General features: G+C 39.5%; 1 protein-coding gene across 1 annotated transcript; it reads left to right on the forward strand.

The window, feature by feature from the left end:
• The first annotated feature begins 11,824 nt into the window (after positions 1–11,824).
• On the forward strand, positions 11,825–13,781 carry LOC149018969 (putative glucan endo-1,3-beta-glucosidase A6). Its single transcript, XM_089153070.1, has 3 exons — positions 11,825–11,928; positions 12,026–13,336; positions 13,436–13,781. Exons 1-3 carry the CDS (start codon positions 11,883–11,885, stop codon positions 13,492–13,494), a joined length of 1,416 nt encoding a protein of 471 aa, XP_089009196.1. The 5' UTR covers positions 11,825–11,882; the 3' UTR covers positions 13,495–13,781.
• Positions 13,782–15,562: the final 1,781 nt, after the last annotated feature.

The raw sequence follows: 15,562 nt of genomic DNA on the forward strand, positions 1-15,562 counted from the left end.
TTGGATGGTCGATTCGTCTTATGAAATTTGACTTTTTAGCTTCTGAACCTCGGTTCGAATTGCCTCATGTTTCTCAATAGAGAAGTTCCCTTTTATGGACAACTGGAATCGCTTGAGGATCAATGCATAATCTGTGCTTGGCTACTCCTCTGTCTATGCCCGGCATGTCATCTGCCAACCAGGCATAGACATTTGAGTTTTCCTCAAGAAACTTAGTTAATATGGTTTTGAAGTCTGCTTCTTGCTTAGCCCCAATCATAGATTCCCTGAGCTGGTTGTTTAGGAATTAGACAAATCCTTTCAAGCTTTTCAATTGGTTCAACCCGTTGCATGGCTTCCTCATCCCGATCATCTCTGGCCTCAACTAACATGGTTGAACTGGTTTTTGCCTTTTTTTTCTCATGTAGTTGATGTAGCTTTGTTGACTAGATTTGGTCGACATTGCATTCCCCAATTCCATTATTGGTCAAGAATTTCATTTTCATGTGTAGAGATGACACCACCACTTCAAGTGCACAGAGGGTTGGTCAACCCAAAATCACATTGTAAGCTGATAAATCTTGAACGACCATAAAGTTTGATTGGACAATCTTGTCCCCTGGGTGTTCGCCAACCCCAGATCTAACATAATGGTTCCCTCTTCTTGGGTTGATGATCCTGTGAATCCATAGAGTTGAGTCCCGCATGGGACAAGCATGTCTTTGTCTAGCTTTAGCTTATGAAAGCTTCTAGGAATAATATGTCGGCTGAAGAGACGATATCTACCAAAGCTCTGTGGACATTAGTTCCAGCTAAGATGACTTTTATTACAAGAGCATCATCATGGGGGGTCTTTACTCCTTGCATATCTTTAGAAGAAAAGGTGATCAGCTCTGAAGTCGCCTTCACTCCTATTTTTACTAGTTCAACATTCCCTATGTATTATGCTTTTCTCTTAGGCTGCTGAGTGAACTCATTTGTTGAGCCACCAAACACTGTAAAAATTGGGGATCGCTTTCTACTGTCGTCCCCATTCTTTGGTTAGTTTTTGCTAAGGTTTTGATGCCTTTCTCTGTTGGTTGACCCATCCCTCTTTCTTCCTCCTTCTGGTAGTTGATGAGACATTTGATTTGCTTGTACATTTTTCTTCAATAGCTCCAGAGAGATTAATTTTTCAATCTCGACCTTCAATTGCATGTAGTCATTTGTCCAGTGTTCATAATCTTTATGGAATTCACAATATTTGCTCCTATCACGATCTTCTGTTCGAGAGTGAAGTTTTTTTGGCCATTTAAGTATCCCTTGGCTTTTGACTTGCATCATGATTTATGACCTTCTAGTATTTAAGGAAGTTTATGTCTCTTCCGACTGCTTCACTAGGTTAGGCCGACCACCTTTGCTAGGATTTGTGGTTTGATTCCTGCTTTGCTTAGATTTTTCTTTATTCGCCTTTGCTTTTGTGGCCAGCTTCTTCTTTCGAGATTCTATAGTTTTGTGATATCTCTACCTGCTTGTAGCATCACTCTAGCAATTTTGCATATGTATCAGACATATCCAACAAGAGGCGTTCGAGCAACCGTGGGCACGCGACGCCCCGAACCGAGTCGCACCGAACTCCCGGATCTGATTCGACGGTTTGCTCCTTGATCAATCAACCCTCACCCCGAAAGAAAACAGAATCAGAGAAACGGAGCGACGCTGACGGCGCTGCCTCCGACGATCTAGTGGATGGAGTCAATGGGTTCGAGCCTCTCTGGAGCTTTTGGAATGCTAGTAATGGAGTTCAATCGAGTGAGCTAGAGTATTGGTTGATTCTAGAGACTTACCTCTCACGGATCTTTCCTCGCTTTATACCGACTTTCCCGCTATAATATTCTTTAACCATGGCCACGATCATTGCTCCCTTTGAACGCTTGATCATCTTAGCTTTATATCTCAATTGAACCCGATTGAGATTGGTTTGACCGGCACGAACCGGCAATGGATATTTTAGTTACAACATAAGCCCCAAGCTGGATCGGTCGAGCTGTATGAGACTCGGTCGGAGGTTTTATCCTTTCATAAAAAACACAGATCTCTTGTCCAGCTACTATGTCTTTTCCCCAGGTAATTCTCGGTTTCTTCAAAACCTTGATGACGAGTGATCAATCATCATTATCTTGAAAACGCTATAATTATATCTCTCATGAGATCATGTCCTTCGATTGGTTGACATTATATTCCGATTCAGCCCCCAAATTATCTTAAAACGGCTGAAATCACTGTCTTGTCGATCTTTTCGAATTTTCAAATACAACTTTAACCCAGCGACGCCACGATCCCGACTTCATCTTTTTCCCATGCATTACCATCATATTGCTCCCTTGTCTTTTACACATCATCTTCATTTTTTCAAGGTTTTTCATGCGTTAGGATTAATCCAGCGTCGGTTACGAAAGGTAATGACCATTGATTTTGGACCATCGGTATTTCCCCTCCTTTCAAGAAATCTCTCTAATTTTATATATAAAGGCCTTTTCCGAGTTTCTTGCGAACACCAACATACCATCTGCTAACTCTATACTCCTGATTTTACCCAATCTCTCTCCTGCTTATCTCGCATGGAACTCGCCAACCTTGACCAAGATCTCTCCCAACCCGATATACCTTCAAACAGAAAGCAAATGAAAAAGTGGTGCTCTCCCTCTCAACATGATCCTTGATTAAACCGGTCCCGTATGCTCATGATGAAGCCACCTTCCTATACTCCGTCAACATGCCAGAGAAAAAATGGACCCAAAGCAGCCGGCCGAATGGTATCCCACTAAGATAAAGAAATCCTCCCGGATCTATTTGGAAAGTTACCACCCGAGCAGAGAGGGCCGACCCTCCGACGCCACCGGCTGATCCGGTGTACACCACTACCTGATCACCTTGACAGGAGAATCGCGACCATAGTTCAATCTGTTAGACATTATCATGAGTCCCTCAGCACCCAAATAGTGGAGGCGGAGGCGCACCGGATGAATGTGTCCCGCCGTGATCTCTAGAAAAACACCTGAAAGTATCCCAACGCGGATACCATTTGCCGAAGAACCCAGGTGAACGGGAGAGAACCAAAACATTGATTCTCCACCCCATGACAATAAGCAATGGCGGGAAAAATACTCCGCGCATTCAAACCAAACTTCCGGTCTCGATGGGCCATCGGAATCCACTCCTCTAAAAGACGCCGCACCGAATATGACCGAATAACCCGGAGAAGACCACGGAACTCCCAAGATCCCAAGTGAAGACGATCAGGCCATTAGTCATGGCCCCGGTAAAGATAATAAACGGTATATCTTCACCGTAATCCTTACCATATCATATAGCCACGAAGTAAGCTCGCCCATCCTTAATGTTGCCGACTTACGAGAAGTGTTCGGAAGAAAAGAAGTCGATTCTAGGGTCATAAACCCTCCAAGAAAAGAAAACATACCGCCGCATCCCGAAGAGAAAAACGCAAGAGAGATTCCCCGATCAAGAGGAAACACCCGCCAGAAAGGCCACGAGAAGATGCGATGTGCAAAGGAAAACACAAGGAAATCCCGGTCCCAAGATGAGGACCTCCAAACCTCCAATACACCGAGATGTAGACTTAGGTCACGGTCCGACCGACCAGGCCCACCGCTCAAAGAAGAAGAAGAAAAGAAGAAAAGAAACAACCGCCCCCATAAAAGTTCGTGTTGAAGATAATCCAGTGAAGAGATTCCTCAAACCCCCGAAAAAATGGTTGAGGACGAAGGTCAAGGTAAGGATATTGACTATCTTCGACCACCGAAGAAAAGAAGACATACTAACAATGCCAGGTGGAAGAAGAAATAGCCGACAACATGTGATGAAAAATGATGTTCGCCCCTGGATGTGTTCCAAGACCGTGAAATGAAATTCGCCGCACCGTCCACCCCGTGTTGGAGTGCCGCCCAGAACCGATGTCCGCCCTCGATACCAATGCGCCCCCAGATACTAAGTTCCCCTCCCGAGAAAAATGATGAAGATGTCCTCCTCCCGAGAGAAGTAATGAAGATGTTCCTCCGAGGATAATAACCAAAATGCCCATGGAATTCATGAAGTAGTCTCCCGGAGAAAACCCGTCCCCCCGAAGCCCTCGTGGTAATTGTCCCTCATGAAGATCAAGAAAAACACATGCGACCGGTCAAATGATGCGCAGTGAATGTAACCCGAGAATACGGGAGCCGATCCAACCAGCCCCCGACAGGTGATGATACCATGAGCAAGCGATCGGGAACCCCACCCCGAGTGGAAAAGAAAATCACACACCCCGAAGGAGGCCCCGGAGAATGGGACAAAAAGGAGAATCCTCGCACAAGAAGAATACCGCACGGATGTCCGATCGATCACCATGGGTGGGGGAAGAATTAGACCTCCCAATAAAACTAACACTTGATCGATAATATTGTCAATGAATATATATTGATGATAAACAGATGGAGCCGCCCAATGCAAAGTGTTAGAGAGAGAAAACTTTGTCTCGAAAATGTCGAACCGATCAAGAAGAACTTCGAAGGTTAATGAGGTACAGATCTTAAGAAAAGGGACTTGAAAAGAAAAAACAAAGCAGTTCGAGAAATAGATTTGATGAATGATCGATAGTTGCATAATGATTATGAAAGCTCGACCAGTGCGAATTGCGGAAGAAGTCAGGAGAGAAGCCGGAATCATAGGAATGAGCCTCAACAAAATGTTAAAGGATGATGCCCGAAGGCCAAAATTGCCACAGTGAAAGAGAAGATAAAGGAAAGCCGACGAGCCGGCGCACAAAGCAGAGAAGGAAAAGAATGAACCCAGGAGAAGTTGATGAGATGAGAAGCCGAAACGCAGAGTTCACAAGAATATCAGGAAAGCCCAGCCCAACCTGAGAAGTCTACGAAGATAAGAATAATGGTGGAGTCAAGGCTGAATGAGATGACAGGAAAAGGATAATCTCAATGCTCCAATAGTTCTAAGGAGAAAGAAAACCTCATGCACTCCCGGATGAAACGAAACAAAACCCGCATGAAGACAGAGGCAGAGAGGAAACAGAAAAAAAGAGAAGAATACAAAATGAGAGCGATAGAAACCGGACCTCCCATAAAGGAAGGAGATAACCACCCAGGGCAAAAATATGTAAAGGACCCGACCAAAAAGATCCAAGACTCACCAGAGACAAGGACCCCGAGCCCAGAACCATCAGGAACAAGATCCGCGATTCATCAAGATCCAAAGGGCAGGACAAGAAGGAGAACTCGATCGAGACGGCCCGAAACAACCCCACCCAAAGAAAACAAACACAGAAGAAACGGAGCCGACCGAGGCCAGAAGGAGGAGAAGGGACACCCCGGAGCTTGGAAGCAGAATGGAGTTCAAGAGGAGCTAGAGTATGGTTGATCTAGAGACTTACTCCACGGATCTCTCGCTAAGATTTTCGCTATAATATTTTTAACCATGGCCATCGATCATTGTCTCTTTGAACGTCTTGATCATTAGCTTTATATTCAATTGAACCCGATTGAGATTGGTTTGACCGGTACGAACCGGCAATGGATATTTTAGTTACAACACAACCCTTCATGAGTTAGCCCCTGGTATAGTGCATGAAAGGCTATCTTCTAATCTAAATTCTTAATTTGGATGGTTTGATAGAGAACAAGGTGTCTTCTCTCTTCTTTGTACTCACCCCACTTTGGAAGTGTGATAGGAATACTCGACCAAGATGGTCGAAATTCTTTATTAAGCCATTCTAGAGACCTAGAACCACTCAGATGCGGCTCTGATCAATGTCACAAGAAAGATTCTGCACATTGCAACTTCACTATAACAGTATGAGGACATGACAGATTTGAAGTGCATGATGTGATATCTTGGACATCTTGTCCCGTCAAACATTGTGAATGTCAGGCATTTGAAGTTCTTCGGCGTCTTTGCTTCAGAGAATGCTTGAACAAAAGGATCTTCCTTCAAAATAAAATAAAGAGCATCTATGCCTGAATCTTTCAATTTTTTCAACTTTCATCAAGTTCTTCGAACCCTTGTTTACATAGTCAGCGTGCGCGGTGGGAACTCTTTTATTATTTTCTCCTTGAAGGTCGTCGGTATGATGAGTACTACTTTCTTGATCCTCATGTTCATCACCTGTAGCGGGGTCCTTAGACGCTGCCTCTCTTTGTTGTTGAGACTTCTCTCGACCTTCTCTTTTCCTTTGACTTGATTTCTCTAAGATGATCATGCTGAATGGTCGAGCAATGATGCTCAAATCTCTTTTTTCTTGGGTGGTCAACCTCCCTGGTTTCGTCAAGGTTAATTAAATCAACCTACTGACCTATTCCAAGGACGGGCACTTGCTGGCGAATGCTTTCCCTAATCAATTTGCTCAGGTCTAGAATTTTCTAATGAGATGTCACGATGAGGAATTCTTGTGATTCCTTAAGGCGCATCCCCCCTATTAATTTTTGGCTCACCTTCGTTGGAATCATCTCCAACCACTCTTCCTGATCTAGTTTGCATGATGGTCTTTTGGTCAAGGTTCCCATAGACGACGCCAATTGTTGATGTGGAATCCTACTTGGTTGGGCGAACACAGGAACTTGCAAGAGCTAGCTCAACCATGTTGGTCTAGTATCATCTCCGACAAGCTAGTCAACAAGGAATCAAATCTCATAAGGCAAGAAAATTGATAATACTCCTAAAGCATGACTTCTTACTTCAGAATACTTACCTTCAGATCTTGGACGCTTGAGTATTTATAGGTTTTTCTAGAGATATCCTTCTTTCTCTCAAGTAACTCTAGTATTAATTCTGATCCCTTAGTAGAATACTCCTTGAGATGTTACTGTAGAATCCAACAGAGGCTGGAACAAGTTTTATATATTCATTTATTAAGATGGACTCCTTATCTTTGTATTTGAGGAGTTTGAGGATGACTCTCCTTTTGTCCCTCCTTTACTTGATGCTGATGTTCGGTTAAAAAATTCTCACGTTAGGAGTGATCAAACCAGTTGAACCACTGATCATAGGTGTTGTGAACCGTTTACTCATAAATCATAATAGAATGCATGGATGATAGTAACACTGAAGTGTTGGTCTTGCTCAACTGAGCCAACCCTTAAGTAACAGATCACACTAATCCTTTTTTCTTAGATTTTCTTTATAAGCAAGATTATGGGGGGGGGGGGGGGGGGGGGGGGGAAATATTTTCTTATTTTTTTTAAAGGGTATTTTTCATGTTAAATAATTTAAATTATGGTAAATATCACTTACCTCCCTTCTTAGCTAGACAAATAGTACTTACACCCCCTCTTAGTTAGATAATATCACTTACCTCCCCTCTTACCTAGCAAATATTTCAAATACCTCCCCTCTGTTAATTTTATCGGTTAAATTTAACTTTTACCGTTAAATATCTTTCTAAAACCCCAAACTATCCTTGGTTAAAAATATTAAATTACCCTCAATTAAAATAATTGTTAAAAACCAAAACACCATAGTTAAAACCCAAATTATCTTTAATTATTAAAAGCCTAGCATACCCCCTTTTTTTTTTAATTTATCAAACAATTAAAATACCCAAAATAGTAATACGTGTTTAATTTTATCAACATACCCTTCTTTTTTAATTGCATTTTTAATTTTACTTGATAGTAGTATGTGTTTTTTTAATTGTTTGATAAAATTGAAAAAAAAAAAAAAAAAAAAGGGGTATGTTGGGCTTTTAATAATTAAAGATAATTTAGGTTTTAACTATGGTGTTTTGGTTTTTAATAATTATTTTAATTCAGGGTAATTTAGTAATTTAATTGTTTGAGTGATTACGATAATTTAGGGTTTAAAATAAAAAAATAAAAATTTTTAGCCAAGGATAGTTTGGGATTTTAGAAAAAAAATTAACGGTAAAAGTTAAATTTAACCGATAAAGTTAAGAGAGGGGAGGTGTTTGATATATTTGCTAGGTAAGAGGGGAGGTAAGTGATATTATCCAACTAAGAGGGGGTGTAAGTGATATTTACCCAATATTAAATTATCCTCAATTAATATGATTGTTAAAAACCAAAAGATCATACTTAAAACCCAAATTATGTTTAAGTATTTGTTGTGGAGGATGTGTAACCCGAGAGGCCCCTCGGGAGGTAATACACACCCACTCGGGTAAGTGTGTACCACCTCCTCGGTAGGACTCGAAGAATCCCCTCGAGAGGAAACACACACCCCTCGAGTAGCGGATATCACACCCTTGGGGAATCCTTGAAGAACCCCCCTCGGGAGGAAAAACACACCCACTCGGGTAGTGGATATCACCCCCTTGGGGAATCCTTGAAGAAACCCCCTCAGGAAGAAACACACACCCACTCGGGTAGTGGATATCACCCCCTAGGGAGGAAACACACACGCCCATTGGGGAATACTTGAAGAACCCCCTAGGGAGGAAATACACACGCCCACTCGGGTAGTTGGATAACACCTTTTTAAGGAATCCACTCATACTTGAAATAGGTTCGTAAAGAGAGAGGACGCTCAATGCTAAGTCCAAGAGTAAAGTTGAAGATGACCAAGTCAAAAGGGTTCTCTAACTACCCATCATATCCACTTCGAGACTTGGGGAGGTGGATAATGGAATAACGGCTCTATTAGGCCCGCCAAAGAAGGGAACGTGCTTCCTAAGGCCGCTCGCCCACTCTTCAACTAAATGGGCAAAATTAATGGAGACGCCTCCAGGTAACCTCTATATATCCTCCATCCTAAGATGAGAAAGGTACAAAATTCATTTTACCATTATTCTCTACACTTTGAGAATCCTCTCAAGGCTTTCTATTGTTGCCTAGACTAACTTAGGCGTCGGAGGCAGTTCCCCTACCAACACCAAGTCGGCCTGCTCTTATTTTATTTGTGCTTGCAGGAATTTTAGATACTTGTATTCGGCCGGAGAAATTTTCAAGAGTTCATCCAAGTATCGGCTCTCGAAGAAGGTCTAGACGCAACAGTATTAAAACCCCAACATGCCCTTTTTTTTTCAAATTTATCAAACAACTAAAAAAACATGAACTGCTTGTTGTCAAAATGCAATTTCAATACTGAATTATCAAAAGGGTATGTTGGGTTTTTAATAATAAAAAATAATTTGAATTTTAACTATGGTGTTTTGGTTTTTAGCAATTATTTTAATTGAGGGTAATTCAGTATTTTAGCTGCTAGGGTGATTACGATAATTTAGGATTTAAACTAAAAAAATATTTTTAGCCAAGGGTAGTTTGAAGTTTTAGAAAAATATTTAACGGTAAAAATTAAATTTATTCAAAAAAGTTAAAAGAGGGGGAGGTGTTTAATATATTTACTAGGTAAGAGGGGAGGTAAGTGATTAGCTAGGTAAGAGAGAAAGGTAAGTGATTTATTTTTTATTTTTTATTTTTTATTTTTGGTATTGGTGCTTTTTTTTAATACTGAAAATTTAATGCCGTCCGTAAGGGTCGAACCCACAACCTCTCCATTGAGAAGTTTGGATCTTTACCACTCAACCAACCCTGCATTGACAGAGGTAAATGATATTATCCAAGTAAGGGGGTATAAGTGCTAATTGTCCAACTAAGGGAGGAGGTAAGTGATATTTATCGTTCAAATTATTGAAAATAAATAATAAATTTTATTAAAAAAAATAAAAATAAATAAAGAATAGAGAGGATGAAGAATATAAGTCTATAACTTGTATTAATTATTATAGAGAGAATCGAATCTCAATCTCGACGTTAGGAGGCATTAGTTTGTCATCGCCATCTGGGCTGACCTTTGAGGAGTGGAAAAAAATTCTTTACTTTTAATGTAAGAATTGTATATATTATTTTCTCCAAACCCCTCCATTGCCGATCCTTGATGTCGCAGATCTCAATCTCATTGTTCAAGAAAAAGAAAAAGAAAGCGTCACGACAATCGAGATTCATAAACGCACTTTTCCTTTTTCCAGTTTCCCACGAAATGGCGAATTCAAAAGAGCCGTTGGAGAAGCTCAACGGCTCGATTGGCTTTTCCTCTATTTTTAACTTGTAGAGTTCATGGTGGCTTAAGATAACAAGGAGCTTTTTTTTATCTTTTATTTTCTATTTTTGTAAAGAAGAGAAAATAAAAAAGAGCTGTTCCTTTAGCCAGTCAATACTCTGTTAGATCTTTCCTAAATAAAGAGTAAACCGTCGTGGATGAAACTTCCTACTTTCAGCTTAATAGCACGAGAAAAATATTCTTCATTATTAAATTTCTCATCCATGATTGGTCAAAGATGTGCCAAAACCGCTCAAATACCTTGATTAAGAAAAATAAAATACTTACCAAACTGAATTTGCAGTCTTAATGCAATGTTTGGTAGCTAAGAATAGATAACAGGAAGAGATCTCCATTCTTCCCTTTTCGTTTTTTGGGAAATTTTTGATCTTATCTTATGAGTTATCTATTAAAATTAATGTCATCCTTTGAATTATTCAATTTATCAATTCGATCATCTATGAAAGAAAAATATATCAGTGACATTCTTTACTAAGGGTGTGTCAATTGATACAGTTTCAGTACGATACCAACTTTGAATACTAAAAATCAGAACCATACCAATACAATTTTGGTATTTGTAAAAACAATACGGTATGGTTTCGATATTAAATTAATGTGAAAAAACGGTTTAAACATGATATCTAGTGCTGTATAATTTTAGTACGAATGAACCCATGCCACTTTTGTTATTAGTTCATTAAGATCTTAATGAAATTGTGATCAAACAATCGATATAATATGATATTAATAGAGACAAAACAAATAAATCTATAAAGAGGAGTGAATGATAAAATGAAAAACTAAAATAGGGAATTAGGGATATAGTAAAGGTAAAACGTTTTAATTGTAAAATTACATTTATATTCCTTAATTTGGTACAATACCAATTCGGTACTGTTTCAGTAGATACCAACAATATGAGTACCTAAAACCGGAATCGTATCGAATTTTGCACGGTATGGTGCGATTTTAGACGATGCAGTTCAATACGGTTAAACGATTTCGATATACAAGTGACATCCTTACTCTTTAGTGTTAGAAAATCAAAGTTAAATATTGATTAGTTTTCAAAAAGACAATTATACATTTGTATTCATCCTCCTCTACCATCTACAATCACTCCTACTATTCAATTCTTACATTGTTCATAATTTATATTCTCACATGAATATTTTTTGTTATTTTCCCTCCTGTTTGCCATTTTCTTTTTTTAGAATATAGATATATTATTGAAAATAAACAATAAAAATTAAGACTAATGGTGTTAGTAATAGAAAGTCAAACTTATAAATTAGATAATTCAGAGAATGATATTAATATTAAGAATTACTCGAGGGTATAATTGGAGGGTGAGACTGAAAATTTTTGTTCAAATTAAATAACTCAGAAGATAGACACCAATGTAAGATAACTCCAGCCGGACGCTGAAAACTTCCTTTCTTTTTTGTCTGTTTTTGAATTTCCTCTCTCTCTCTCTCTCTTTCTCCTTTCATTAAAAGGAGAATAAAGTGAGAAACCAAATGCTCATACCATAGCCGTTGGCACAGTGAGTAGTAAATTACAGAGGAGAGTGATGAGCCAAAGCACCTAGCGCTTCGCACGCTTTGCAAAGCTTGAGCCTTCGACACGCTTCGCCACTCCGGTGAGAACAAATAGAGAGAGAGAGAGAGTACTTGACAAGGGACACCCACTAGCTAGCTCAAGTCCCTTCAAGCACTCACTTCCTCACACGTTTGAAGCTTGTCTCTTTGCTCATCCAAAGTAGTTCAACCCCTTTCCAATCTACTTGAAGAAACCACACATTTTGCAACTACTGGTGTCAAAAGCTTCACTCTGCTTCCATACGGAGAAATCTGGAGATGGGTCTTCTTCCTTTGATCTTCTTCTGTCTCATAGCTTTCTCCAGTAAGTCACCTTAAAACAAAAGATTATGTTTTTTTTTTCCTGTTTTGAGATTTGATTCTTTGTCTAACCTCTGTTTTTTATGTTTTTTCTTTGGCAGATGCAGAGGTGTCAAGCAATATTGGGATAAACTATGGGCTTCTGGGCAATAATCTACCTTCCCCATCTCGATCCATGAAGCTCATCAAGAAACTGAAGGCAGATACCGTTAAGCTCTACGAACCAGAACTCAAAATCCTCAAAGCCCTTACTAAAACCGATTTTGATGTAGCTGTGATGGTTCCTAACCAAATAATCTCAAACATCTCGTCAAATCAAACCCTAGCAAACGAATGGGTCAAAACCAATCTTGTCCCCTTCTATCCCAAAGCCAAGATTCGAACCCTCTTCGTTGGCAACGAAATCTTCAGCTACTACACTGACGTAGACAAACAAACCTGGTTGGATCTCCTCCCAGCGATGCGAAGACTCAAATATTCTCTCAAAATCCATAAACTCCAAAAGGTCAAACTCGGAACCACATGTGCCATGGACGTTCTGCAATCTTCCTTCCCACCCTCCAATGGAACCTTTCGACCCGACCTAGCTTTACCGGTGATGAAACCTCTGTTACAGTTCTTGAACAAGACTCGATCTTTCTTCTTCATCGATTCCTATCCATTCTTCGCTTGGATACAGAACTATCCCCAAATAAGCCTAGATTATGCCCTCTTCCGCGGAGGAAGCAAATACACAGATCCTGTAAGTGGCTTAACATACACAAACCTGCTCGATCAAATGCTTGACTCAGTCATCTTCGCCATGTCCAGACTGGGTTTTCCAAAGGTCAGGTTAGCAATCTCAGAAACTGGTTGGCCCAATGGAGGCGACTTGGACCAGTTCGGAACCAGTCCGTACAATGCCGCGGTTTATAACCGGAATCTGATCAAGAGAATGACGGCCAAACCGGCGATCGGAACACCGGCTCGACCGGGTGTGTACATCCCAACCACCATTTTCGCTTTATATAATGAAAACCAAAAGGGTGGACAGGGAACGGAAAAGCATTGGGGGGTGTATTATCCGAACGGAACGGCGGTTTACGAGGTTGATCTGTCGGGAGAAACACCGTTGGATGAGTATAAATCGGTGCCTCGACCAACTAATAACGAGCCGTACAAGGGAAAGATATGGTGTGTGATCGCGAAGGAAGCGAAGGAGAATGCTACGGCGTTGGCAGGAGCAGTGAAATATGCTTGCAGTCAGGGAAATGGGACATGCGATGCGATTGATCCGACCGGGGATTGTTATGAACCGGTTTCGTTGGTTCAACATGCCAATTATGCTTTCAATTCGTATTGGGTTCAATTCAGGAGTTCTGGTGGGACCTGCTACTTCAATGGATTAGCCACTCAAACCACCAAGGATCCAAGTAAGTTAATTTCAACTATTACATGATGACGTCTGATTGGAATCAATGGAAACCGGATGGCTTCTGATATAGGTTTTTTTGTATGATTTTGTTTTGTAGGTCATGGATCGTGTAAGTTCCCAAGTGTGATCCCTGCAAATGGGACGTCTTCTATTTGAGATAGAAAGAAAGAAACCTGCCAGGTTGCGTGGCTTGCTGCACCAGCGCAGGCAAATTGTCATTTAAAAAAAAAAAAAATTATTTTCAAGGGACTGTATGTTTAGTCTGTTGACTAGGGACAGTTTTCTTTTTTTGATTTTTTGGGTAAGGACAGTTTTTTTTTGCCACGTTTGACAAAGGGAGAACATGTCCTTTATCTTATTTAAGCAATGTATTATTCTTTATTGGCCAATAGAAAGGCAAGTAAAAGCATCTTAGTCAAGCTTTCCATTAATTTCTTGGGTTTGGTGGCATGGATGAAAAGAACTTTCCTTTGATAAAATCAATTATTATTTAATTAAAATATTTTTAAATCTAAGTGTGGTTGTAAATTGGAATAAATAAATCATCATGATCTCACCTGAATAGTATCCAAAACCAAGAATTTTTTTTTTGGTAAAATCTGTCTTTAGTGAAGATGTAATAGGATTGTTTGGAAAGGTAGAAAAGGTATAACCGACACCCATGGAACGATGGTTTCGATGGTTTCGCTTGGTTCGCGGCGAGAAGTTGTTCATTTTGTTGGGTCTATTTCTCTCTCTCTCTCTCTTTCTTCTTCTTTTTCTCCGGCAGAAATAGTAGCGACTGTTAGTTTGCTACCCACGACTCAAAGAGCACTAGAAAAAAAAAGTTTCGAAGTTTAGGCCGAAATATTGTAATATCGATTTTGACGGCATTTTTATTTCGCCCTCTGACAAAACTAGCGAATTTCGGCAAAATTCGTCCAAAAGAAGTTTCATGCCGACACCAAAATTAGAAAAAGATATTTAGAGCATTTAGGGTTGTCCTTGGAAGAGACTTTGAAAAAATCTTGTCAGAATGTTGAAACGTTGATACGTTGGAGGTTGATATTCCTTAAATTTAGTTGTTGCTGCATTAAAGACAGGTTTGATAGGAACTTGAATATCCAATGTTGCTGTTGAAATTTTATGCTCTATCTTTCAGATTCAAAACAAATAAATGCTTCTCGTATATGTATATAAACTTAGAAAGGAGTTTTACTTTGGATGCTACGCAATAAATGCAAAACATAGAGTTTTCAGTTGAAATCGAAACTTAAAAGTCAAAACGAAATCTTAACCACTCATTTTGCTGTTAAACTTTATCAAAAAAAGATCACTTATTCGAAACAAAGTGAAACGAGTAATCAAGATTTTGTTTTGACTATACGTTTTGATTTAGATCGTAGGTTGCACTGTGTGCAATAATGCACAACAAAGAAACACGTTCAATATATAAAGAGAAAATGAAAGGTCACAAGGGACAATTTTTCTTGGCAATGATGAGAGCATCTCTCTTTCCTTTCCAAGGTAATCGAGCACCCAGGCCAGGTGAAAAAGAGAAAGCGAAAGAGAAAGTGAAATGGAAAAGGCAAATAGAGAGAGAGAGAGAGCTTATCTTTCATACTTCAACCCTTATTTTCTTGATAAAGCTGCCAAGAGAAGTACTCTCTAGCATATAACAAAATCTCATTGAAACTTGTAAAATTTCTCACTGAAAATCTTCATTTTGAAAACTTCAAAACAAAAAATTAGGGGACTGAACAAAATCCCAAGTTTCGATCGAAAACCATCGAAATTTGGTCGAAACCTCAAACCCTATCGAGATTTGTTGAAACCTGGTTCAACCCAACTAGACCAGCTGTGTGTTGAGTCTGTTGACTGGGGACAGTTCTTTTTTGCCACGTTTGACAAAGGGGGAACAAGTCTTTTATCTTGTTTAAGCAATGTATTATTCTTTATTGGCCAATAGAAAGGCAAGTAAAAGCATCTTAGTCAAGCTTTCTATTAATTTCTTGGGTTTGGTGGCATAGTTGAATGGAACTTTCCTTTGATAAAATCAATTATTATTTAATTAAAAATATTCTTATATCTAAGTTTGGTTGTAATAAATAAATCATCAATGATCTCACTGCATAGTATCCAAAACGAAGAATTTTTTTTGCCTTGTCTGTTTTTTTTGATAGAATATTTGTCTTTAGTGGAAAGATTACACCAAGCAAAGTTACTTGAATAGTTGGATTTATGA

The sequence above is a fragment of the Hakea prostrata genome, chromosome 4 (genome assembly GCF_041222555.1).
Source record: "Hakea prostrata isolate BN-2017 chromosome 4, UWA_Hpros_2, whole genome shotgun sequence".
Classification (NCBI taxonomy): domain Eukaryota; kingdom Viridiplantae; phylum Streptophyta; class Magnoliopsida; order Proteales; family Proteaceae; genus Hakea; species Hakea prostrata.